This window comes from Numenius arquata, chromosome 2 (genome assembly GCF_964106895.1).
Source record: "Numenius arquata chromosome 2, bNumArq3.hap1.1, whole genome shotgun sequence".
In the NCBI taxonomy this organism is placed as follows: domain Eukaryota; kingdom Metazoa; phylum Chordata; class Aves; order Charadriiformes; family Scolopacidae; genus Numenius; species Numenius arquata.
This window is the reverse complement of record NC_133577.1, coordinates 45,895,614-45,921,775: the sequence shown is the minus strand read 5'-3', so window position 1 is coordinate 45,921,775 and position 26,162 is coordinate 45,895,614. Positions and strand designations below refer to the sequence as shown.

At 40.9% G+C, this 26,162-nt stretch overlaps 1 protein-coding gene across 2 annotated transcripts in view; it reads left to right on the top strand.

Annotated features, from left to right (window-relative positions):
• Positions 1-5,310: 5,310 nt before the first annotated feature.
• Positions 5,311-26,162, top strand: part of RAB3GAP2 (RAB3 GTPase activating non-catalytic protein subunit 2) — a 45,873-nt gene continuing 25,021 nt past the window's right edge. Inside the window, exons 1-11 of one of the 2 annotated variants that reach the window (XM_074167111.1) lie at positions 5,329-5,437; positions 12,393-12,395; positions 14,897-14,961; positions 16,998-17,121; positions 18,681-18,762; positions 20,908-20,955; positions 21,071-21,146; positions 21,293-21,394; positions 22,501-22,600; positions 24,769-24,867; positions 25,715-25,863. In XM_074167111.1, the coding sequence (XP_074023212.1) occupies positions 5,329-5,437; positions 12,393-12,395; positions 14,897-14,961; positions 16,998-17,121; positions 18,681-18,762; positions 20,908-20,955; positions 21,071-21,146; positions 21,293-21,394; positions 22,501-22,600; positions 24,769-24,867; positions 25,715-25,863 (957 nt within the window). Of the gene's footprint in view, positions 5,438-12,392; positions 12,396-14,896; positions 14,962-16,997; positions 17,122-18,680; positions 18,763-20,907; positions 20,956-21,070; positions 21,147-21,292; positions 21,395-22,500; positions 22,601-24,768; positions 24,868-25,714; positions 25,864-26,162 lie in introns of both variants that reach the window. The other variant, XM_074167113.1, reaches the window with a different exon arrangement.

Below are 26,162 nucleotides of genomic sequence, written 5' to 3'. Positions count from 1 at the left end.
AGGACCCGTGGGAGGCAGAGGTGGAATGTGGCAGCACTTTTTGTTCACCTGTTTGTATTACGATAGTGTCCTTGAAGGCCCCTGGGTTTGGAGCTTTGCTGTGGTGGGTGACGTACAGCTACAGAGACAGCACTTGCCCTAAAGAACACCTAATTCTCTACTTATTTCTTCCACTTGGGCCATGTACATCATTCCCTCTTTGCTTTCAAAACTCCCCTTTCTGTGTGGACACCTTTTGTTCTCTGGTGCAAATCACAGCTGCTTTTTTTTTCTTTTTTCTCTTTGTTTTTTTTTTTTCTTTTTTTCCCTCGCTCCTGCCTGCTCTTCAGCTGTATCATGTCTTCATCAAAACTAATTTAGTTAATTTCCCATTTTAAACCCAGGCTGTGGAGCCTGGTCCGCAGTTGCTTAGCAACGTCTCCCCTTGGCGGGCAGAGCTGAGAGTCGGGGGATGCCAGCCCCAGCCTGGCCCAGAAGATGAGGAGAAAGGAGTAGGATGGATTCTCTCCCTCCGAGCTCTGAGGCAGTTACACCAGAGGGACAGGCTTTGCTTTCATTCCCAGAACTGTTTTTTCAAATGAAAAATACTGGCTCAGCGCAGGTCAGGAATCAAGAGCGTGTTTTGGATGCATATACAGAACTAAAATATTCTGTTCTTAAGCATTAGGCATGGATTGCAATTAATCAAATCCCATTACTTATAACTTCACGTAAGCCCCAAGCCTACCAAGAAGGAATGTGGGAAACTTTATTACACAGAAATTAGGGGACTAAGTGTTGCGGTCTACAGCCAGGAGGTCTGGCTTTCCAAGATGGATATGTAGGATTCACGGTAGAGATCCCTTCTGTGCCAAGACTGCCTTCCAAAAGTGCAGAGGAAAGTCTGAGAAGAAAACTTCAGGGGTTTTCACTATCCTCTATAGGTATTTGTAAGTGAGAATATTCCTTGGCTCTCTGTCAAAGTGGTGTTTCAGCTACATCTTTAGGTGAAAATCAAAAAATGGAAAAGATAAGACTGAGTGGGCAGCATCAATCACAAGCACTCAATGATGAAAAAAGATCCAGATTATCTTAAAAGTCTTTTTACTTCAAAAATAAAAATCTGGAGTATAAATTTAGGATGCAGATGTCGTGGGCGGAGTGATTAACTTCACTTGTAATAGAGAAGTAGTGAAATATTTATTAAGGTGAAACAGTGATTTAACAAAATCAGTAGTAAATGCAATAAAACCAGTAGTAAATGCGATAGTGTTTTACGAGATTCGATGTGAAGGTACACTCTATTATTTACTGCATAGAGGACAGGGTCAGACAAGCTGTCAGGGAGACCCTCCCGTTGAGTCACGAGGTTCAGAAGGGACCCCATTGCTTTCTAAACTCCTTCTCAGAGAGGAGTCTAGGTGCGGCTGGATCCAATCCTAGTCCCAGACTTGGTCAACGGTTTATGTCTAAAGGATTATATATGCGCAATCAACCCTCTATATTACTTAGCTAAGATTTCAAAGTTTAGCATGCCACTAGTCACCGAGAATCTGTTGTGGCAAGGAATCTCTCAACCTTGAGGAGCAGAACCTTAAGCAAGCATCCTCACAGAAGGGGAGATCCTGGCGTGCAGCCCGCTGCCATACAAGAGAGCTCAAAGGGCTCTTGGGCTGTCCACTATTTATAGAGTAAGATAATTGACCTATAGTCATATTCTCATGGGAACAAAATATCTAGGTCCCCACTCCAGACAGTGTTTTGGCTGTGCTGCCAGACATCCCCCAAAGTCCAGATGCAATATATCGCAACTGATGTTGTGATGGCCATGGTGGCCATGGCCCGAGTAGGAGCCAGGGTGTGTGTGTGTGTGTAGAGGGGGAAAAACAGGGAGAGCACACGGCCACAGCAGAATATCTAGGGTTTGGGTGAAAATATTCTTTCACTTGAAGGCCAGGACAGTAAACACACCTCTCCAGAAAGATTTGGGAATAAACTCTCAGGAGTAGCCAAGTAGAGACACGAGTCTTCATGCCTTCTGCATTACCTCAAGCTGCAAAGGATGAATTTGGAGCAAGGCACAGCCTAAATTCTGTTAAGCCTCACAGGCTGTCGTAGATAAGTTTCAGCTGGAGCTGCCTGCAGCAGCAGCCGAAGTGTGCAGAGAGAAAAAACCTTGCTTAAATCCAGACTTAGCCTGACTCAGAACGATCAGATCTTTCCATCCTCTGTCCTTCAAATACAACCTTTCCTAAATGCCACAAACCGTCTGCAGCAGCAGTAATGAATCTTCACGCTTCTGGCCCTGCCCCGGTTCTGCCTCGTGCCCGCGTGGGAGCTCGGAACAAAGAATTCAGCGCCTTCCCCACTGGATGGACAGAAAGGTCTGTTATAGACATGCCAAGGTGATAATTTTGTGACATATGGCTCTTTTTATATCTTTATATTTTATATATCTTTATGAGTCTGAATTTAGAAATTGATATAAAGATATAAATATGCAAACTGAAGTTCAGAGGCGACAAACCACCATCAGTTACGCTGAAGCTCTGGGAATTGCAGATATTTGGGGTATGTCAGACAGACGCCGGCATCCAAGGACGCGGTTTGAGCTGGGCTGTGAGGAGACAGCAGCGAGGAGCTGGGCTCCAGCGCTGATGTTTGATGGATTCTCTGTATTCTCGCTGTTCTCTGTGTCTTACTGAGCGCTCATTAGTTCTCACTTCCTTCCCATGAGCGATAGCTGCATTATTTGGAGGCCGCTTGCGCTTGGATTTGGTGGTAGTTCTTATCATGCTGACATTATGGTACAGAGGTGTCTGCTGTAATTATTACTAAATTGCTGGTTTCATTTTCACTTCTTATCAAAGACCAAATGATAAAATAATCACCCTCATTTATGCTAATGAGCACAAATGAACAGCAGGTGGAGATCACCACAGATGATGAAGAGCAGAGCATTACTCCCAGTATGACCCTGAGCAAATCACTTAATCTGTCATTACCTTCATTTCCCCAAGTGAAAATCCCTCACGTCCATAATTACACATTTTTGTCAACTGCATCAAGGTCTGCAAATGGCAGGACCTATGTAAATGCAAAGTGTTGTTGTTACTGTAAATGTATTGTTAATTTTGGATATTAAGCATTTATTTGAATGGCTTCAAGAATTTTGATTAATATTTATGACAGATTTTTCAAAGCTTTCTTTTAGTAGCATCCTATATAATTAAAATGAATATTTAAGTATTGAAGAAGGTACAACAAACACACAAAAAGTAATTCAGTAGCAAAGTGATAATGTGAGTTTATCAGGGCTCAACCCTGCCTTGAAATATTAATTCATTTGCTACATTATTCATTGCCTTATTTTATGCATTAATTAGCGTCTTGGCAGTTTTGTAACGAGGCGTCTCTGTGTGCAGCAAACCAGGCTGGGATATGACAGTGTCTTACGCTGTTCACTAGTCTCTAAATAAGGGCATTTTCATAATGTGATGGAAGCGTCACTAGAGAACGACAAACCAGGTTGTTAATTTCTTCCATACTCTTTACTTATTCACTTGACATTACTAGTGACTTTGCATGTTACACATCTAAAATGTCATTAAATATTTTTTCCGCACTGGCTTTACATGTTTAATTAGAGCATCTTCAAAGTTATTAGCCATTCCTCCACGCCAGTTGCTTTCAAGCTTGCCCACACTGTGACCTTATTTTTGAAGAGCCTGTTTCCCTTTGGTGCACAGCACGTAATTTTATGCCTGTTCAGAAAAACAGAATTCAACAAGTCTGTATTGAATACCCACGGGATTATTCATCTGCTTAAATTCCAAGTCTAACCCGTGTATTGCCTGAGGAGCCACAGATTTTAAACATAAAAACCAAATGTCCCTGCTGTTGCTGAGGACAAAAATGCTATTGGGTCTCAATTAGTGCAGCAAAATAGAACAGCTGAAGACATTAGAAAGTTGTCAGGGTAAGTTAAAGCCAGTTTCTTTGAAAATCTGACACAGATTTTCTGGAGTTTATAGCCTGTTACAGTGTGTGCCTTCAGGAAAGTCTGAATGGATTCCAGTTTGGAATGAAACTTCTTTTAGTAAAAATGTGTTCAGTCTTAGAAGTTAGAGACCACCCAAAAAACCTCAACCACAAACCAAACTTTCAGAATGACTTAGACTACTTGCTCAATCATTTCTACTTTCAACTACTAAATACACACATGCATTGTTATCTACCAAATAAGACATCTGTGTGAAAGCAAGCAGCAAAAAAAACGCTTGTAAAGTTAGATCCATTAAAAATTTGTAAAGGCCTGTGGACAGGGCAATTCCTGTTTCTTTGGGGCCCACAGAACATCCCTCAATGTTCTTCTCACACGTGCTCTTTCTCTCCTTGCCCTAGGGGGAGTTTTTTGAGGCTGTGGGTCAGCTGCAACACTGATGTCACTCCGCAGCAAATCTCACTCGTCATAATCACTGCTCCAACTAAGATGCCTCAGTGCCCAGAGAAGGAATAGAAGTTGGTTGACATTAAACTCAAACAAGAGCTTTCTATTTGCAAGAGCAATTAACATTGAAAGAAACCCTGTTCTCACTACTAGTTGAAGGTGTTCCCTATTCATCAGAGTAACACGGGCCTTTATAGGGCCCTGCTGGTTTCACCATTGGGCCTGGATGATGAAATTGCATCAGCATCTCAGGGCACCTTCCTTTAGCCCCAGGCTGGCGGGGGAATCGTCCTGCCTTCCCTGCCACGTACGCAGGCCTTGTCATCAATGCAGCTCTCACATGCCCATTACTGCCTGATGAGTTGGCCCCCAACACCGGGCTCGGCGGCCGTTCTTCCTCCGGAGTCTGCCGGGCCTGGGCGCTCACGGCGGCTGGCTGGTGCCGCTGCCCGGGCGGTGAGCAGGGCAAGCCCCGAGAACCGCAGGCACACGGCAGCTTCAAGCCCCGCCGCGCCGCTCCGGGACAAGGCCCTCCCAGCGGCCCCGTCCCGCTGCAGGCCCAAGGGCCAGGGATAAAAACCGGACGCGTAGGCCGCTATTCTCCTCAGAACCACCCGCCGCCCCTCCGCTGGGACGCTTGTTTTGCGACTGCCAGCAGCCACGTCGCTGCCCGGTGGCGGAGGAACGCGATCCCAGTCCGCCGCATGCCCGCTGCTCCTCCCGGCCCTGCGGGCGCCTCGAAGGCCGCACCGGTCCCGGCTGCTGGGGCCGACCGGAAGTGGCGGCGGGAGAGGAGAGGCGCGGCCCCGCCCCGCGCATGCGCCCTGCGCGGAGCCGCGCGGCGCCGGGCGTGAGGGAAGTCGGCGGCCGTTTCCGGGTTGGGTGGCGGCGGCGGCACCATGTCCTGCGCCCTGGTCCCCTTCGGCCACTTCCAGGACCTGGAGGCGGCTCGTGACTTCCTCTGCCCTCACCGCCGCCAGGGCGGCGCCGCGGCCGGCAAGGAGAGCGGTGGGTCCGCCCCGCCGTGCGGGGGGGAGCAGGGGGACCGGCACGGCCTGGGTCCGGCCCGGTCCGACGGGACGGGTGTGGGGGAGGCGGTGGCGGGGCTGTGACCTGCGGCCCCCTCGGGGCTCCGTGCGGCGGGAGTCTCGGCCTTCCCGCCGAGAACCGCCCCGGCCATGGGGGACTGTCCCGGCAGGGCTGTGCGTCCCAGCCCGGTGGCCGCAGCCGGGGCAGTGAGGCCGGGAGTGCCGTCTGCCGCTCTGGGCTCCCCGTCCCTGTCCGCTGAAGGGTGTGCAGGGGCTAGCCGAGGGTAGCTGAGTGCCCGGCATCGTTACCGCGATAAAGGGCTGTAAAGGGGGGGTGTCCTGCCGCAGCTGCCACATCTTCAAGTTCAGATTTTGCTGCTGCCCAGAAGTTTCCGGTGTTCAGCTGCTCGGGGGTGTCGGTCCTTATCCCGGAGTGTGTAGGTGAAGCTCTTTGGCCGCAGATCCCGTGTGCCGCAAACTTCGAGACGAAAGTTTGACGTTCTCTCGCTAAGAGAGTGCAGTTGTCTGAAGCTGTTCTAGCAAAGTTAACAAACGTTGTGTATGCAGGGTTGTCTAATAACGCAAAACACGCTTAAAGTATACTGAAGATTTAGTTTAGCAGCTTAAACGAAGAGACAGTATCTCTTACAGCAGCTGCAGCCCAAAGTTGTGGGCCAGATTTCTGTTGCATGAGGCAGTGCCCAGTGAAAGCTGAGCTGCCTGGCACAGGAGCTGTGCTCTCAGCGGAGAAGGACCAGCAGATCCATGCCCAAGACAGGTGGTGCAAGGAAATGAAACAGTGGCCTGTGTGTTTTTAGTGTCGTACGGTGTTAACTGTATTTGAGTGATTTTCTGGCATCAGCACGGAAGGAAAGTGTTTGAAGAGGTTAATAAGGATGCTTGTAAAGTCCTGTCAGTTGTGAACAGAGCTATGAGAGAAAGCAGCAAGGTGCTTATTTAAAAAGTTTAAAAGGTCTTTGGGGGAATTAAAAGAGAGGTGGGTCATAGGATGGTTTGTGTTGGAAGGGAGCTTTAAAGACCATCTAGTCCAACCCCCCTGTCCTGGGCAGGGACATCTCTCGCTAGACCAGATTGCTCAGGGCCCCCTTCCAACCTGGCCTGAAACATCTCCAGGGATGAGGCAGCCACAGTTTCTCTGGGCAACTCGTTCCAGTGTTTCACCACCTTAATTTTAAAAGTCTCTTTCTTATATTCAATCTAAATTTACCCTCTTTCAGTTTAAAATTGTCCTTGTCCTGTCACTACAGGTCCTGGTAAAAAGATGAGACAATTGTGAAAAAGTTTTGTGAAAAATTGTGAAAAAGTGAACATATAGTACACTATATGTTCAGCTCGCAAACTTTACCACTAAAACTTCTGTATACATGTTGTTGTATTTTATTATTGCTTTCTCTTTGTGTTCAAGATTGAATTTCATTTACTTTGCTGTTAAAATGTACTTGGAAGAAAGTAATTCTTGAAGAATTTTATGCAGCCAGTGTTTATTGTCCAAAACTTTTGGTAGAAAACAGTTATGCGCTGCTACTCGTGCTTGTTGTTTGGCTCTAATAATGCTCTGAAAAATGCATACAGATTCTATATGGCTTTTCTTTTGATATCATCCATACCTAAAGGAGGCGTTCTGGAACCAGTGGGGTCCTGTTGGTGCCTCTTGAATCCTGAAGAGCAAAAGATTGTCATGTGTTTGTGTTTCTAAAAGCGTGTGCTGAAAGAAATTAAAATATTTCTCTCGTATTTGGTGGTACATGTGAGAGAAGTTTGTGTAAAATAACTTTTGGATACTGTTGTTGGAGTGGATTTGTCAAATGGCAGCTGTAAAGAGAGAAAACATTTAGTATGTTGCAAAACCACAGAAGTGATAGAAACAAAGAAGATGCATGTTCTAAAATGTGCTGTTCTTCCATTTTAATGACTTGGCTATGTTCTGGACTATTTTTATATTTGCTTATTCAGTCATTGAGGCAGAGTGTCAGAATCGAGTATTTTTCAAAATGCTTCTTGTTTAGATTTTTTTAAATCTTTTGGATTTGTGCCTGTAATTTTTTGATACCACAGCTGTTTTCATGGTTCAGGATGAATGAACATAAATGTAAGCAATTCCAAGTTCCCAAAGTAACTTCTACATAAGATTATAAATTAGTCATTTTGAAGCAGAAATCCTTTGTGCATTCATTTCTGACAGGGAGAAACGCTGTTACAGCTTGTAGAGGTGTCTGAAGTTAGAAATTTGTTAACTGTGGAGGTATCCTCAGTTAGAAAAAACAGGGTTTAGCTGTGTGGAACAGGGGATTCTTTTTCTCTTTAGACTTGTTCATCCAGATGTGCTTTGCTGCTGATTTTTGGCCTGACCTACAGAACAGCAAAGCTGTGGGGTTGTTCTGAAACTGGAGGTGTGATGACGCAGATCCTGCAGTTACTGCTGCTCTCTTGGTCGTGCACCCACATTTATTGCTCTGGCTGGAAATAATTCAGTTTTTCATTCTCTCTTCCTTTATTTTTTTCACCTACATACTAATCCATTCATTTTTCTTAGTAAGTGACTGCCTTGTGTGGCAGTGCAAAAGTGCTCCCTTTTCTCTTTGGTGATTGTTGTGTACCTTGGCTTTTACACTGCTCATGTGGAAGAACTCTGCTGTAAATAAAGTGAGGGAGTGTGAGAACATAAAACAAGGCTCTGCTTCTAATGTTGTGCATCAAGGGAAGAAAAAACAACTGTCTGACAAGTTTTTGTGGTTTGGGTTTGTTTTTTTTTTAATTATTTTTAAAGTGCATATTGCACTTTTATGGCCCAAAGATCCAAGGCAAATACTTTCAACTAAGCAAGATATAAATAAATGGTTTTTTATCAGGGAATGCTTTCGTAAAAAATTCCATCAGCAGAATGTACTCTCTTAAAACAGTAGTTTAATAAAGCTGTACATTTGAAAACTTGAATTTTAATCTGCTTTTATATTTTTGCTCTTCAGGGAGAAAAATCTAAAGAGGAATTTGTTTTTACTGATAAGTTCAACAAATAAAATATGTTAATTTGTTATCAAATACAGCTTTTGTACTGAACTTAAGCTATGTTTATTCACTTATAAGCAATTACATAAATATTAATAAACACAGGTCTAAGTATTTTTTAGTGTATACTGAAGAACCAGCAAATTTATATATTATTCTTTTCTTGTGTGGCTTTTTTTAAGTTACGCTGTATTTGTATGGAAACTCCTTAGTATTCAAATTTTATAGTTAAATGCAAAATGCTGCCTACCTTATGAAAATGAATGTTAAATATTTTTATTTGTTAATTGGAATACTCTTTGTTAAATATTTAATAAATAAATAAAAATATTTAACAAAGAGTATTTCAATTAACAAATTGATTGCTTTTTTTTTTTTTTTTGAGTCATAACAATGTTTTAGGTGCTTGGTAGAATTTTCAAAAGCTTCTGTCAGATTTTGGATAACAAATGTTTTTGAAAAGTTGCCTCCAGATTCTCCAGTGTGTGGGGTTTGGGGGTTTTGTTAGAAGAACTATAGCTCTTTTCTTTTTTGGTTTCTTAGTTAAAGGTTAAAGAAGTTTTTTTTCGCTGTTTCAGCTTTGGCCATTTTTTCATTCTAACCAAACTAACCAAAATACTCTATGTGAGTGTATTTGCTACACTGAAGTCTGGGGTGATTAATGTAAAAGCATTTTTGTAGATACATTTTAAATGAAAATAATTTGCTTGCTTCTGAAAATGCAAACAGTATACATTTCTAAATCACTATGTGATACTGTGACTTTTAGTAAAAGTTTGAAGTTGGATGTCTTAGGTATGAATAAAAAAGCTGTACCTTCTCACCTAGTTGTATTTGACATAGTAGCATATTTCATTTATTTATAATAAGTTCATCTAGGCTGTCAATTTCTAATTTAATTTAAAAAGGCTTATTGAAGCGCTACGTATATTAAAAATGCAGATGTAGGTAACTAAGTTTAAAAAAAAATCAACATTTTTTTATTCTTAGGAAATTTGATTATTATGTTTTCTCCTTCCTTTGTACAGGTGAACATTTAAACACATTCAACAGTAGAAAAAGATAATGGGGAGCATCCTGTCAACTACAGCTTCACTTCTTCTTTTTCTGTAGCCCAGCAGTTTGTCTGGTTTTTGTAAAAGATACACTTGCCTGGTAAACTGGGGAGGAACAGGAAAGGTGTCCTCCTCCCTGGAACCCTGTGTGAAGTCAGTTCTGTGGGCGCCCGTGTCCTGCCGGGTCAGGAAACGCTGGAGGCGGGGGCTCATGTAGTTCTTCTGGCATTGTGCAATTGTATGTTAAGATTGCCAATAATGCAACACTGAAATAACTTAAGGAAAGTTCATAGGCTGCTTGAGGTCACCATAGGTCTGCTGTGAAGCAAAATACAGCTACTTTTTAATTGTTTGTATTAGCATAAAAGGTGTTGGGGTGGATCTTGCCTCATGTGGCTTAAAAACCCCCCCGTATTATAGAGTAAGCTAGTTAAAGATGCTTCATATGGAGTTCCCATACTTTTATTCTCTAGAAAAATATTTTTTCTTATTTTAATGAACAAGACTAATAAAGCATGAGAATTTAAGATTCTTGGGAAAAGTTAATGGTAATAACAAGGCACAAATCCTCTGTGGAGCCTGAGCCAAGTGGTGTCTAAGTGGCTTTGAAAACTGCTGTTTCAAATGTGCAAATACTACAAACAAAGTATTTGCATTACATTAATTTGACAGCTTGCTGTGTTGAAGATGTTTTGGGCTGCGTGTTGGCTACATCAGAAAACAGCGGTAACAGTTAATTCCATTATACAACTGTCTATAATAAGGCGTACACAGGAATGAAAAAAACCAAACATCTTATTGGCAAAATATGATAAGGCTTCACAGGCATAACAGAATTTTAGCATTAAGAAATTAATGCATGTTTAACTGAAAAGAGCAGAAAATTGAGCAATAAAGACACATAACATTTTCTATAATCTTTATGAACTGAGGAATTTAACTACGATTTATTCCAAGTGATGTGTGTCTCTGTTCTTCCAGTGGACTCTGAGCTTCAACTGTGTGATTTAAAACATTTGATAGGCTTGATGACCTGCAGAGCCAGGTGGGACTGCTGCCAGCTAAACTTTGGGGGCATTAAGATGAAATAAAAAAAAAAAAAAAATCAGTACTTTCCTAGTGTGCAGATATTTTCAGTTCCCAAGTGTGTTTATCTCCCTAGATGAAATTAATTAAAAGAACCAAAACCCAACTCGGCTGTGGACGCTCCCAAGCAGTGATACCTGCGTCTGTGACAGCACTGTCGGAGCAGTGTAAGGCACCGCACATGGCTTTGAGATGCTGCTGCTCATTCGGGGAAGAAAAAAGTCAACCCCTTGGTTTTGGGGGGGTTGCCCAGAGCTATGAGGTGCCAGTTTACTGCTGCTTTTTACAGTAGGAATGATGGATTCAGCCTGACAGAGAAACTCTTATCCAAAATCCAGCCCTGTTACATTGACAGCATCCTGGAAAGTGCTCTCCAGCCCAGTTCCTCTAAACAGCATCCCTGGAGCTGTGCTTGCACACTTTGCTTTATCTGGATCAACTAATTTAATTCAGAAATACAGAAGGCCAGGCTTTTTATTTCAGAGTTGCAAACAAGGTTACAAAGGAAAAAAATACATTACAAAATCAAATTCTAGATTACATTTAGCAGTAGGGTTGTTCTTAACTGTTCCTGTATCCCTCTGATTGAATTTGGTATATTCCTATCGAAGAGTGTCCTGACAAGCTCTTTTGTATTGCTCTTTAATCAGATCCTCCCCCTCCACCTTGCACTATATACATTTAAGATTCCTTTCTTTCAGTTTTCACACAAAATATCATAAAAATACGCATTTTACCTGAATTCTGTTACATCTGTCATTGTTAATACATTCTGAGATCTGAGGAAGACTAAATGACATATTCTCAACACGTGATAGAGTGATGTCAGCGTACTTTGTCCAAATTATCTTCTCACCTGCGTGTTCTGCTGGTGTAGCACCTCCTTTGCTGGATAGACTTCCTTCTTTCTTGCTCCGACTGAAGCTGTCACACCTGAAAGAGAGCTGAAGTGTTATGTTTTGTATGCAATCGGTTTCATTTGTTTCTGTGCTATGTGGCATCACAAAACTTCCCCCGCCCCCGTCCTTTCCCCCTCACTGTGGCACCTCAAACTTTGGTTTTGGAGTTAAGTTACAACTGCAAGCCATGGAAATTCACATCATTATTTTAAAGAATCTATGTAGTGCTTGGTTTATTTTTAACTTAGTCGTCTTCTGTTGAAAGCTGTTGTGACCATCTAAAGGAGGAGAAATTGCTCAAGTTGTTCTTTTTCAGATTAGTTGAGTTAACTTGAGTATCATCTTTTTTTTTCCCCCCCGACTTATGGACGTCTGAAGCGATAAGAGAAGACAAATGTAATACTAGTCTCAAAAGGGGCTTCCTGGTAATACTGGCAAAACAGCCTAAAATGTTTGTCAGTCCCCATGTCAGAGGAGCTTTGGGAATAAATGGCCTATGGTTACTGAATAGCAGGATGATTCTAAACTATTTTTAAAATTCCTTGACCTGAAGAGAAAAGGAACTGCTTCTGTGTCTTCACTAATTATGCAATCTGATGGTATCAGAGTTGCAGTAAATGTTCATAGAGAAACAATCTGAAACTCTTGCACTTAAATAATAGTGTGATAAATGATTGCTTATGAATTTTATAGATTCTTCAAGCATGCATGGGAAAGAAGCTAGAAGATCATAAACCCAGCAAATGACAGACATGCGATTAAGTGTTGTGGGTTAGCCCTGGTAGACAGCTGTGCAGTGTGGAGGGGGGACACGAAGGAGCAAGCCTGTAAACCCTTGTAAGGTGGAGGAGATGGTGGCTTTGCAGAGCAGGTTACAGTTCTGAAAAAATCTCTGCAGCTTCGTCAGTGGGATGATGCCTCACCATTACCTCATTTTTCCATCCTTTTTTCACTGATCTAGCTTCATCCAAGTACAAGTGAACCACAGAAGTGTAGCTATTCACAAAGAGGCAGCAAGAATTCTCACAGTTGGAGTTTTAGGTTGGGTGTTCAGTCTCAGAATTGAGGTGACTGAGGCTTCTTGGGAAGGCTGCTCTGCTCTGTGCTGCGGGGATGGCCTTGGCCCCGACTGTGTTTCTTGGACATGGTTACGTTTCTCTCTGGACTGTGGCACACGATAGATTCCTTTCCTCCATGAATTTTATAGGAAGGAGATTTTGTCACCTATTGAGATAATAAAATGCAAACAGAAGTAAAATTTTGTTAGCTTTCTCAAAGCAAACATGAAAGTTAGTTACTGTTTTCTTCTTGTGTTTTATATTCAACAATATTTGCCATAATTCTCTTTTATATACACTGGAAAATTCTCAACCTCAAATACAAGATGAGACCGTGACACTTGGAAGCTTGTTGCTTGTGTAGTTATGCCTGAAATAACTGTGCAGTCAGATCTGTATTGACGATGATGCAGTAAAACTGACTCACCCGTTTGTAGACGGTACAGACCTTTTAGTTGTAGTAAAGGTTATTCATGGAGTGGGCATTTTGTCTTATACAGTCTCGTGAAATACCTTCTCAATAACATTGGTGGAAAATTTCTTAAGCTAAAATATTTTTTAAATTTCTTTTTGTCTTCATTAACCATACAAAAGCTTAAAAATCTGCCTAAGCAGAGAGAATACAGATTCCTTTTCTGTTGTGCTGGATTCTGCCTTTGTTTGGCAGTAAAGGAACTGGAGTTTTTAGACCAAATAAAATTGGAACGTTCTTGATACAAACCTTCTCGTCCATACTGTTTGACCACCCAAAATGACAGAGTCTTGCTTGCTTAAAACTAAATTATGACTACTTTGAGACATGGCATTTAAGCTGCTTCTTAAGGTCAAAGTAGCCATGATACCAGTTAATGAAAAACTTGAAAGAAATCCTTGGAAAAGTCTTGAAGTCTTATTGATGATGATGGTTTCATGCTGGTGCTTCTGGATGGAGGCAGGTGCTTGGCTTTTCTGTAGAGCTGCAGTGACGCTCATTGACCTGCTGAGGGTCCCAGTGATGGTGGTGGTTGAGCGTTGTACATCTTGTGCTGCTGAACGCTTGTGCGTAATTACCCTTTGCACAGGCTTTTAAATTCACAGCAATTTCCGTACTTTTAGATGAAAGAATTTCAGATGTTTTTTATATAAGACTGATATATTCGCTCTTCTAAGACAACTGAGAAGTCAGCCTGGCTCTGTGAATCTCCATTTTCTCAGGTATTTTGGAAGCCTGTGGTTTCTCTGAGGTTTCTGAATGACATAACTGAAACTGATCAGTGTCTCGTTAATTTTCCTCTGTGTTGTCTTGCAAAGAGGTGAATACCCAAGGGCCTCATGCTCATTTTCCCCTCAGAGGCCACAGCTTCAGGTTTTGCTTTGGGAGCGATGGTGGGATCTGCATTATCCTGGGCTCAGGTGTTTTGTGGTCAGAGATGCATTTCATCTACTGTCATTCCCTGTTAAAATGAACTTATGTTGCTATTGACTGAACCCGCAATTGACTTAAACCAACACAAAACCCACCCTTATGGAAAGGAAGATATTTTACTTGTGTATAGAAGTATTGTTTCTTACAAAATTGTGTTTGTGTGGTTCTTGTTGTGTGTTACAGGTCATGTTACGCTAGTGAGTAAAATATCTGTAGGCATATACACTGAGTCCTGAAGGGCTGGAGAAAGCCTGCTCTCCCCTTGCTTTCCCTCTGTAGCTGCCTAATATGTACAATATGGGTCTTTTGTGGTCTTTGGAGTAGTAATAATTAGATAAATCAAGCTAAAGCTTAAATTTTGCAGTGAGGTCTTAGGTCTCTGTAGCTGCTGGAAAGAGTTTTTGTCAAGTGGCCATATAGGGTCTCTTCCCCTTATGCCCTCGCTCTTTGCTTCAGCTTCCTGTATAAAACTAGATAAATGTCTCGGCTCTCTTGAAATGTCTGTGAGAAACTGAGAAAAGACAAATTTCATTGAATAACTTGTTCTAGTGCAGAGAGGCCCTGTTGAAGGATCAATGGTGTGTTGTACCAGGCACTGTCAGATGGTACTTACTCAGAGTTCCAGCTGTCTGAATTAATTTTACAGTTACGCCTGTTTCCAAGTTGTACTTAGGTTACATCTTCTCTTACTACTTTTCCATAGTGTCAAAAATGGAGGTAAATACAGGGAAATAAGACAGCCATTTCTACCACTTTATGGTTCTTTCTGTAGAACTTGTTTAGTATCTGCCATAAATGAAGTTATAATGCACTGGCAGGAAATGAGAACAACCACCAGCAATCCTTTTTGATTGTGTTTTCGTTGCCTGTGCTGGATTTGTGTGACAAATGTGTTTTTCTTTAACGCAGGCAAATCAACAGGCTGGGAAGATGGTGGCTGGGGAGCCTGGGATGAAGCAGAATTACAAGAACCTGTAAGTTCATATATGTGAGATTTCATTGCGAACTTGCCTATTCTAAAAGGCTTTTCCACTTGTTTGTATGTGTACGCGTTGGTTTTTTTTTCTCCTATATAGTTATCACCCAGACAAGAAGAATCTGGACCATTATTTTAAATGTGACTGTTCAGTTTGTCCGTTGCTCCTTTAATTGTTTCTAAATATAGCTTGATTGTTATTTATTGTGATAATTACTTATATTCTTGTATTCTGTAGTTTTTTTCTCACTAGAATATGCCCACATCTTTCTGTGCGGCTGCAGCTGGGGGTATCTTTTTTGTCCTATAGCTAGCCAGAGACATAGGTCATGGCAGTGGAGTTGTAATAATCTACCATGAATTAATATAAACCAAAGACTCCTAAATCATGACCCACGGACACAAACATCTTTCTGATGATCACGTACTGCTCCTTTTACATTGTGATGTGCGGGTGGTGTTACAGGAGGAATCAAGCTACAGATGAAGGATAGGACAGCTCAGTTGCTCTTTAAAGGGGGAAAAACATCCCTCTGTCCAACTAACAGTAACACATCTGGTCTGTAACTGTTGATAAGGCTGAGACTTCCAGCTGACTTGCAGAAAATGTCAGGGGAGCTGTGTGTGTAGGAATCCTCTGCACCTGAATGAATCATCTGAACAGAATTGCTAGATTAATTCTGTGTTACAGAGCACTAAGGGGGTAGGCTGAGGAACTAACAAAACTCTTATCTGCTGTCTCTGTCTCAGTGTGCAGGAATTATGCCCAAGGAGTTGGGCCATGTCCTTGAAACTACTTACTTCAGCAGGGAAACAGATTTTTCAGCTGAGGCGAGAAACAGATTGAATTGAGCACGCTGTCTCCCAGGGATGAATCACTGATGCTGATGTCAGGGAATAACAAGAGTATAAAAACTTTTAAACAGGATGTGCATTCAGCTCCCCTGTAATTGCCGTGAAATGAGTGTGTTTCTCAGGCCACATCTTTGTAAGATGTGCTGTAAAGTTTATAACTTCGTTAATGAGGAGGACAAATACTTTGTTTACTACTTATGTTGTACTTTGATAGAACCAGCAGGTGTTGCCAAATTGAAACTCTTGTCTTTTTCACTCTTTAAAATGTCAAACTCTTCTGCTAGGTAGTTCACGCTCTTGCTAAAGACCTCCTTATTGTTGGGCTTTTTGTTTGTGTATGGCTGCTCTGTGGTACCAGAGGATGGAGTAGTGTTTTGCAGGGATGGGAGGAGGCAGGATTGGGTAGGTGGCGAGGGGAATGGAGACTGTGGACACAGGAAGGTGATTTTTATCGCTGTGATCGAGGCAAGAGGCTGGAGCTAAGGAAGCAGGAGTATCTCTGAGAGACCTTGCAGCTCTCTTCTCAAAACCTGTAACAGACTTTCTGCCTTTGAACTGTGATTGGCAGGAGCTAATATTTGGCTTTCTGCTCAGAGGGAAACAGATGCAATCATTTTGCTTTTATATGTAATAATGGTTTCTAATCATTGAACCCTTAACATTTGGCACTTCTTTGTTTTAATTTGTTTCTTTGTAAAGTTCCTTGTTGTAGAAGGCTTCTGATGATAGCCTGTGGCACATGGCTATGAGGTGTTAGTGTGAATGCCAGCTTAGTTACTTTCTTCATACGTGCATGTATTTTCTCAGTGCTGGTCAGTGTATAAGCTTGCATAAATTGCTTATTTTGAGTATGGATTATAATAAGCATAACTAGAGCAATTCTTTCCAGTCTCTAATCAATAATAATAAAACTTTATCATTCTTCTAGTGTCTTTGGTGAAAGGAGAAAATTTTGAGGAGCAGTAATGAGTTCTTTGTTTTCTGTTGTGTAAACACGCAGATAGAATTAGTGCAGGGTTGATACATTTCTCCTGGCCTTTCCTGCCAGTTGGAGTGAATTGATAGGGAATAGTCCGTTTGGTGCTGGTATTGAGGGTGAGCCAAAATGCTGTCACAAATCTTGCAGGTGCTGCTGTATTTAAAAATTGTTGCAGACATTGACTAAAGCTTTACCTGTAGGAAGAAGAGGAGGCCACTTCCAGGAACCAGAGAAATTACTGGCTTCAGGACTGTGTGTTGTCCTTGTCACCAACAAATGACCTGATGGTAATAGCTAACGAACAGAAAGCAGTCTTTTTAGTGCGTAAGTATACATTCTACTGAGTATATATACTAGTGCATTTAATAATAATCAGGACAAGATTGTGTCCTTATGGTCCCCCACCCTGCCCCACCTGATGGCCCCCCTAGTCGTACTTTCAAGAATTTTGGAGTGGTGCATAGTACACATCACACATTTTGTGGGTATTGCTCAGCAAGTTAGTTGTTTTGTCTTTGTGTCTCAGCTATATTTTCATCTGAGAAAACTAATTTATCATGAATAAATAAATTTAATATTTACTATAACTACCCAGTTCTTCGTGATCCTCAGAGATATTGACATTAATTGTGCTCAATAAACAAAACAAAACTTCTATGTTAATTTTAGGCATTAAGAAATACTTGACCTTATTTTTCTTTTCCCTTGAAAAAAAATGAGCTCTCTGAGGCAGTGTCACTTGGAGGAGGTACTACTGAGGTGGATTTTTTTTTTTAAGGTTTCCACCTTTGATTAAAATTCTTCTCCATCTTGAAGAATGGGTGACTATATTTTACTCTAAAGCAGAGATCTCAGAACTCTTTTAAAGGTACCTTTAGTAACATGTGAACAGTGATCAGCCAGCTGCTATTTCCAGATGCGCTGATGCTGTCGACAGTTGCAGTTGGTGGCACGTGAGCATGGTGCAAGGAAACCTCCTGACACAGGGGATATCGTACCATTTTAAAACAAAGACACGCTGTTGGAACTCAGAGCTGCATCATTACGCAGTTACACTTAGTTGTCATGCTGCATGTGCCATTCCCTGCAAAGCTGTGTGTTCCAAAACCCATGTAGGTTAGTCACTAATTTTCCACAGAAAATTAAAAGATAGCAATATTCCCCAGAAAATTCCTACTCAATCAAGAATAAGGAGACGGTTTAGTTCACCTGCTGCTGAACTGCACAGCGGCGACTCACCGCATGGTGGCAGGAGTGTCCCTCTGTCTCAAGTTTTACGTGTCAGACAAATGCCACACAACACTAATTTAATTTTTTTTAGTTGTGCATTGGCACCCAGGAGATGATTCAACAATCAAACATTATCTGTAATAGCACTCAAGGAATAACACTGTGTAATGTTTTCTAACCTTGATTATGATGGGATGATTAAAAATGGTCAGAGTCAATATAGGATTCCCACATCTTTCTTGGGAGTTAAAATTAAAATTTTCTATTTGTTTAAGCTCTTCTTCAGTAATCATCCCACAATAAGGTTGTCCTTGCTTAGTAATTTTCTCCTAAGGATCCCTGTTTCATTCATTGAGCCTTTTAAAATTTGATGAAGTAGATATTACTGTATAAATTTTTTTAAATGAAAGTAGGTATTTCAGAATTTCAGTAGTCTGTTGTTCCATGTAGATTTTTAAGAAAACGTGGGAGTTCTTTAAAGAAGTTACTAAAAAATGTAATGCTATTTTTATGGTTTTCAAGGTTTGTAATTGATACTTAATCTAAGTGTGGTAGGATGTATCGTACAACAGAGAAGGATTAGGAACAGAACCACATCTGTGAGATGAGAGACATTACAGTGTTATAGATGCTGTCTTTGTTCTTACTGGCAGCCAAATGGAAGCAGAGTGACAAAGGAAAAGAGGAAATGCAGTATGCTGTTGGCTGGAGTGGCTCTCTGAATGTTGAAGAAGGGTAGGTGTTGAAATGCAGCTGTGATTAAAATGTTGGTTTCACATTTAATAATTAGTAGCATATGCTTTTTACTTGTACTTTTTTTTCCCCCCTTCATCCAAGTGCATTCATGGTCTTACACATTTTAATGTTCAAATCAGAAATGGAGTAACCTGGGTGATCAGAAATGTTTTCTGCAAAGGTCTCTCTTCTTGCATAGTGGGGTATCGCAGGACAAGTTCATACAAACTAATAGAGATACTGAGCGTGCAAATCAGTGTATTTGCGTATAATATAGACATTTTAATGGATTTGGGTTATCATGCTTTTTATAAGTTCCTGTTCTGGAAGGGAAAAAAAAAAGTATACGTACCCTTTTTGAAAATCTCCTTTTATAGCAGAGATGAAATTTTTGATGTCGCAACTGGAAATGTATGAATTTGTTTTAGAAATACTTCTTTTAATTTTTAAAACCTCAAGCAAATATAAAGTCACCTCTGATCAAAAGTCACTCCAAATTATAAGCAGTGAGCGACATTTGTGTGATAGAAGAAGTGTTTGTCTTTTGAGATGCAGTGAACCTTATCTGTGCTTTTCGTGTCTTACCTCCATTGTAAACATCCTCTTATGTGTTTCAGTCAGTTTTAGAAATGGTTTTGGGCTCCAGGTCATTGCTTTGGTCATACATTTGCTATTTATACAATATTTCTGCTCAATCTGTCTTCAAACGACCAGGCAGATACTTTCTTGAGGATTTTGCGTTGTGTTATTAGGTTTGCAGCCCTGGGTTCCCGTCTGCCGTTGGGTCTGCTCCCTGTTGGCTCCAGCCCTCTGTTGTGCTGCGGGAGGCGATGGCTTAATCAGCCTCTCTCCAGGCTGTAAAAATCGTAGTTCTTTTTAATAAACCTGCTGCTGACACATTTGAACTGGTTTATGTGCATCTCTTTAAGCTTTTTTTTCCCTCCCCTGCCTACTACCGCTGAAATTACCCTGTCATCTTTCATTGAAAAAAAAAAAAAAAAGAAAAAAGGAAAAGAAACTCTGGGGGTTGGTTTCTTACTACTGTTACATCTCCAGGAGACACTCTCATATGGAACAGGTAGCTTTCCTTAAATAGATACAGTTATATTCGCTACATCCTGACTTAAGTTCTGTGAGTGTTTCCTGGAGGTGTGGGTTCTGTTTCTGTGGGAGTGTGAATATGGTAGTTACTGCCAGATTGTTGAAAGACTTGACTGACTTTTTTTTTTTTTTCCTACCCAAAGTTGCCTTCAACAGATAATATTCTGTGGTGGCTGAGCTTTGCTGTTGGAAGATGAGATTTTACTGAGATTGAACATTGCTTTGAAGTTGTAATTGAATTGCAATTCGTGTCAAAGCTGTTTTTTCTGTAATTGTGTAGCCTGATTGTTTAATTGCTCCTTGGGGAATGGAGGTGACCTGAGATGCAAATAATCAAATTTATGCTTTGAGTGCTGTTTGGGATGTTGTCTTGAATTTATATGCTCTTTCATAAAACCTTTATACTGATTCTGTCTCCAGACAATGTAAAACTTTCGGTTGTGGTAACAGTTAAATGACTTTTGATTTGAGAAATCGAGGCCTGCTCCTCTGCTTGCCTTCTATGTGCTCTGCCGGCCAGGCATTGAGTGTGCTCAGTTACTGTGTTAACTGGGAAGACCACGTTAGCTCTTCAAACGCTCTCAAATTATAAAGCAGTGAAAGGCAGTGGATATAAAATCTACCTAATTGTGTAATGTATTTCAAAAATTTATTTTGATAAGTATAGTTCAGTTGTTTTTTAAAAATAATGGTTGTTCTCGGTATATCATTATAGATCAGAAAAAATTATTTACCTTAAGGTAAGTGAGATTTAACTTGAGTCGTTACTGAGGAGTACTGGCAGAATGTGAACGATAAAAGACAATGTTAACAAGTGTAATAAGCACTCATGCAATCTGTTTGGGCGCTCTTGAACTTGTAATTGAAAATGTCTTTAAAATGAAAGGGTGTTTTTTGCCTTTTTAGTATGAATTTGATAAATTGTGTGATGCGTTAATATTGTTTAAATATTTTAAATGCTGACTCAGCAGGGTCTCTTGTGTAGGGCAAAATTTCACAATTGAAGAAAAAATATGCTTATTAGTTTTATCTTTCTGTTTCTAGTGAATGTGTGAGTAGTGTGTTGTGTATCCCCTTGGCAAGTCAGAAGAGGTAAGGATTGACATTCTTATGTATCTGCATCATCAGTCTCCTTACATTGCACTTTTGCATGTCTGTAGCTTAGAGCAGGATTTGGTTTTGACTTTGGTCTATCTTTGTGACACAGGAGCTCCACAGGCCGTCCGGACTGGACCTGCATTGTCGTTGGCTTCACCTCTGGCTACGTTCGTTTTTACACTGAGGTTCGTTTCTCAGCACGGCAGGCCCTGAGCAAGCAGTTGTAATAGATACCTATTTCTATAAAAATTCTGTTTCTGTGAATAGTGCTTTTTGCCTTCCCTAAGAAAAGGGTCAGAAGTGTTCATGCTTGCTATTCTTTCTCTTCTAGAGTGGAGTCCTGCTTCTCGCACAGCTTTTAAATGAAGATCCTGTCCTACAGCTTAAGTGCAGAACCTATGAAATTCCCAGGCATCCTGGTGTCACAGAACAGGTTTTGTCAGATTATTTCAAAAGCGAAGTGGCAGTGTTATGGGGTATGGAGGGGAGTCTCTCTCTGAATCCTTTATGTCCTGTACCAGTTTTTCATGGGTGGACAATTCCTTGGAACAAGAGACTCTGGATTTCTTGTTCTTGAAGTATTCCTGCCTGTATAGTTTGAGGATTCAGAATTTCTTTTTATTTTTTGGAGTATTTGGCTAGCTCTGTAGATGTGTTCTCTGTGATAGCCTTGCAAAGAAAGGCTTCATTTTTTTCCTGTTTATTCATTACTGCACACAAAATAATGTATGGATGGAAGGAGAAAATGCAACTGGACAGATGCCAAGAGCTATGTGTACTCATTCATAAGAACTTACTTTAATTATTTCATGGAGAAGATAGCTGAAAATTAAAACAATCTATATAGGAGATGGTGCTAGGAGCCTGCATGTCATTATGTTTCCTGCAGAGAAGGCCCTTGTAGAGCTCAGGCTATTTAGTAGACAAGTCAGCTTTCTTTGCCCTTGGCTGAGCTGACACGCTTTATGCAGAAAACTAATGAAGTTACAGAAATTTCCAAGTTTGCTTTATACAAATGCTCATGTGATTTAGCATGACATTTTGGGATCAGTTTTGAAAAGCAGAAGCATTAAGGAATTTGAGTCTTGAATTTATATCAACAAATTAGCATTTATGTGCCCAAGTGGTAATTCAGGCACTAATCCAGTTTCGGAATTTGGCTCATAAAACCTTGATTCTTGCATTCAAGATAAACTTGGGTTTCTGTGGCCTTCACAAGCTGCTGTAACTTTTGTGTTTTCTCCTTAAGCCATAAAATACATTAAGCAAATATAAAAGTCATTGAAAGAAGATAAAAATATAAAATTATGTGCCTAAATAACATACTTATTCATATATTGGACAGTTTAATACTGAATTTCTGTAGTTTTGCCTTATTCTGTTGCCTGGGGCTTGTTAGATTTAACTCTCTGGATGTAATCCTCATCTCCATGTAGTCATTAGTACGAAAAGCTACAGAAGAAGATGTTACAACACTAACGGTGATTTTTTTATTTTTTATTTTTGTGTGTGTCTCCCTTGTCTCATTTTCTTCCACAGAATGAAGAACTGAGTATCTTGTACCCAGCAGCAATTGTGACAATTGATGGTTTCAGCCTTTTTCAGTCCCTTCGTGCGTGTCGCAATCAAGTAGCTAGAGGTATGTTTGAGAGGAAATGTGTATTTCTGACTGTTAATAGTACTTTACATGAAATTTACTTATGTTTGTTAAATATCAAATCAAGGTACAAGGAATTTGTATCTGCCCTGCTTGTCCATGTAGGCAACTACTGCATGCAAACAAATTTCTTCCTCTACAGTAAACATTCTCGAAGCCTGAGTTGTCAAGAGTAGCATTGAGTGTCTTGTACACTCTCACCACAGTACTGTGTACTGGTTTTGGCTGGGATAGGGTTAATTTTCTTCATAGTAGCTGGTATGTGTTTTGGATTTGTGATGGAAACAGTGTTGATAACACACCAATATATTTTTACCAATATATAATACCAAAAGCACGGAGCTTTTGCTTTACCTATTGAACTGTTCTTAGCCCACAAGTTTTCTCACTTTCACTCTCCGATTCTCTTCCCATCTCGGTAGGTGGGAGGGAGGGAGGGAGCCACTGTGTGGTGCTGCGGTGCCCTGTGGGCATAACCCACAGCGTGTCCTGGAGGGGCTGCTGACTGCACTTCAGTGAAGTGCTTTTCTTCTCAGTGAGGACTTTGTGGGAAGGGATAATGCTGTCATGGTGATATCGGTAACGATCACTGCTTTTTGTGTTAATGCCCAAGAGATTTGGATTCCTGGTTTGATTGTGCAGCCTTTGATCCGGTTCCTTTAGCTTAGTGCCTGTTTATACTCAAATTTGGAAAGAGGGTCAGTTTCCTGGGGTGAGAGGAGGTGTGGGTAACAGCACAAGTATGGGGCTGTTACGGTTCTGTAAGATAAAACGTTAAACGCATGCTGTTGCTGAATTGTTCTCCCGAATTTCCTGATAGTGGTTCTCAGTGAACTTCAGATTTGCCAGAATCTCATTTCCTCTACAGCAGTCCACATCTGGGTGTAGGTGGGAAGCACAATGGATCTGCCAGCAGGACAGCGTTAGGAGCTGTTGGGACAGCAGCACCCTTAACTAAGGCTTGAGTCTTACAGAGAAGGGATGAGTGGTAAAGAACTGGGAAATGCTGCTGGGGTGAGACAGCTCCTCTCTGAATCGTGTGGGGACAGCTAGTAGAAATGGATTGCTCACTCTTTCTTCCAGTTCAGGATGAAGTGGTGTGAAATGAAGCGAGGTGATAGTAAATTCAAAATGAAAAGTAAATGGGTGTTTGTGCAGTGTGAGGTTGAATTGTGGAATTCTTTGCCTGAGGTTGATGTGGATGCTCAAGGCTTGGGCTCAGAGGGAGACTGGCAGGTTAGTGCAGAAGAAACCTGTGGAGGTTTACTGGGTGCTTAGAGCTTGCCTCTGGCTGAGAAAGTCTCTTTAGAAGCTGGTTTAGAGGAGCCCTTGTTCTAATACTCTTCCCTAGACGTCTGGTTTTACCTCAGATGCTGATAACGCTGCGCTAAATGGTTCCCTGGGTCCATCTCATAATATCTGTTCTTTTCCTCTTAATGAAAAGGTAGCATTTTCATGGAATATAGCAGAAGTCAAAACTCTTGTAAATCAGAACTTTAAAAACTTGATACTCTTTGAATCATGCAACAAATAAGAAAGAGGCAGACACTATAATGAGAAATACCCATCTACTTTCACACCCAGGACATGCTCTGCTCTTTCAGTGAGATCACTGCAGAGAAGCAGTTACAGCCAGTTGTAGTACCTGCAGCCAGTGCTGTCTCTTCTGTCATTCTTCATCATTTGTGTGTCGTAATAGATATTTTGAAGTTTCAGTCATCGCTTCACTACTGTTCTTACCTCACGTTGTTACATACCTAGTGAATGTGCTGACTTGGCAAGTACTTTGTGGGGGGAGTTTCCATATTTAAATATGCCCAGACCACAGAAATAAAATCATAGTAGCATTTTAAAAGTGTGCAGAATATTAAACCGTAAATGCCTATTAAAACAAAGCTCTCTGCCAGTACAAGATATGGTTGTGATATAATATCATGTGCCATTTTATTCAGTTAATTTTTAAAAATGTTTTAATTTCATTAAGGTATTTCAAAAGGCCATTTTAGCTCAGCTGGTTTTTAGATGTATGTTATTTTAAAACTGGGTTATTTTGTGGCTTCACATTGCATCAAATTTTTTTCCTTCTGTTATGCTATTACTTTGCCTTTTACTCAGTAGGAATTTTTTTGTGTTTTGTCAACTTTTGTCAGCTGCAGCATCTGGCAATGAGAATGTTCAGCCTCCACCATTAGCTTATAAGAAGTGGGGTTTGCAAGATGTGGATACGATTGTTGACCATGCAAGTATTGGTAAGCATTTCTGTTTGATTTCAAATATTTGGCTTAAATGAAACTAAATGTTTTCATGCTGTTGAATTGCGGTGAGAACACTTGGTGGTGCTGGCTGGGTAGAAATAAATAGTGGGAGAAGGCTGTAGTAGTGATTAACCCATCATCAGAAATATATTTTACCTTCTCTTACTGTCTGATTGAGCCTCCCCTCTCCACCTGAGGGGAGAAAGGATGTACGGCTGTGGCTGTCTTGTCCTCTTGTTTGGTAAGAAACAGCCAGGAGAGATTCGATCAGATGCAGTTATTCCCATTTCTGCCAGGCTAAAGAACTGTCTGGCAGGCAGGTTAAAACTGGTATGGGTCGTCTTTGAGCCTAGCAGAGAAAGAAACTAGATTCGAGATTGCTCCTTTCCAAAAAAAGACAGACTGATTTCTAGGCTCTCAAAGGCTTTCACTCCTCAGGAGTTTGCAGAAGCCCAGGTTCTTGTCAGACAGGCAGGTCTGAGGGACAGAAAGCTTCCTTTCTCTTCCACCCTTTCGACAAAAGCAGGGGCTAATGAGGCAGGTGAAGTGAATTTCATAGATGTGTTTTTCTTCCTGAACTCTGCTAAGTTTTTGTTTTGTTTTGTTTCGTTTTGTTTTATTTTCCTTCTAAACAAACCAACTATGCTTTATAATTAACCTGAGTACATTAGGTCATTTCTGCTCTGGTCTTTGGAATTTCTGTGGTTAAAGCTGCTCCTCCTCCCTTCTCTCTGAATGCTGGCTGGTCAGTCAAGGAGGCAGGAATACATTTAGACCTTTAAAGCGGTTGCGTACCTTTGTTCTGAAAAGTATAAGACATTCACTTTAATGTTTTTGTTAGGCATCATGACACTGTCTCCCTTTGATCAAATGAAGACTGCCTCCAATATAGGTGGATATAACGCAGCTATAAAGAACAGCCCACCTGCCATGTCTCAGTACGTTACTGTTGGATCCAATCCTTTCACTGGTTTCTTTTTTGCCCTGGAGGTATGTACTACAAAGCTGACTTGCTGAAACTTTGAATAATTAATCCTTCTCTTTTCTGTATGGATATTTCTGAAGTATTCCTGTGTTCATTTTATGCTGATATTTCCCCCTGTTCTTGATCTTCTGAAACTGGGGTGATTTGGATTAGATGTGATGGTAATGCCTACCACAGGTTCCTGCTAATGAGAAATTTTCTTTTTTTATCTTAAAATGAATGTGATAGTCAAATAATTTGTTTATTTTTTTCATTTGTTAATTTATTGCCAATTAAGTAACATAAGGTTTTTAAATAATTAGGC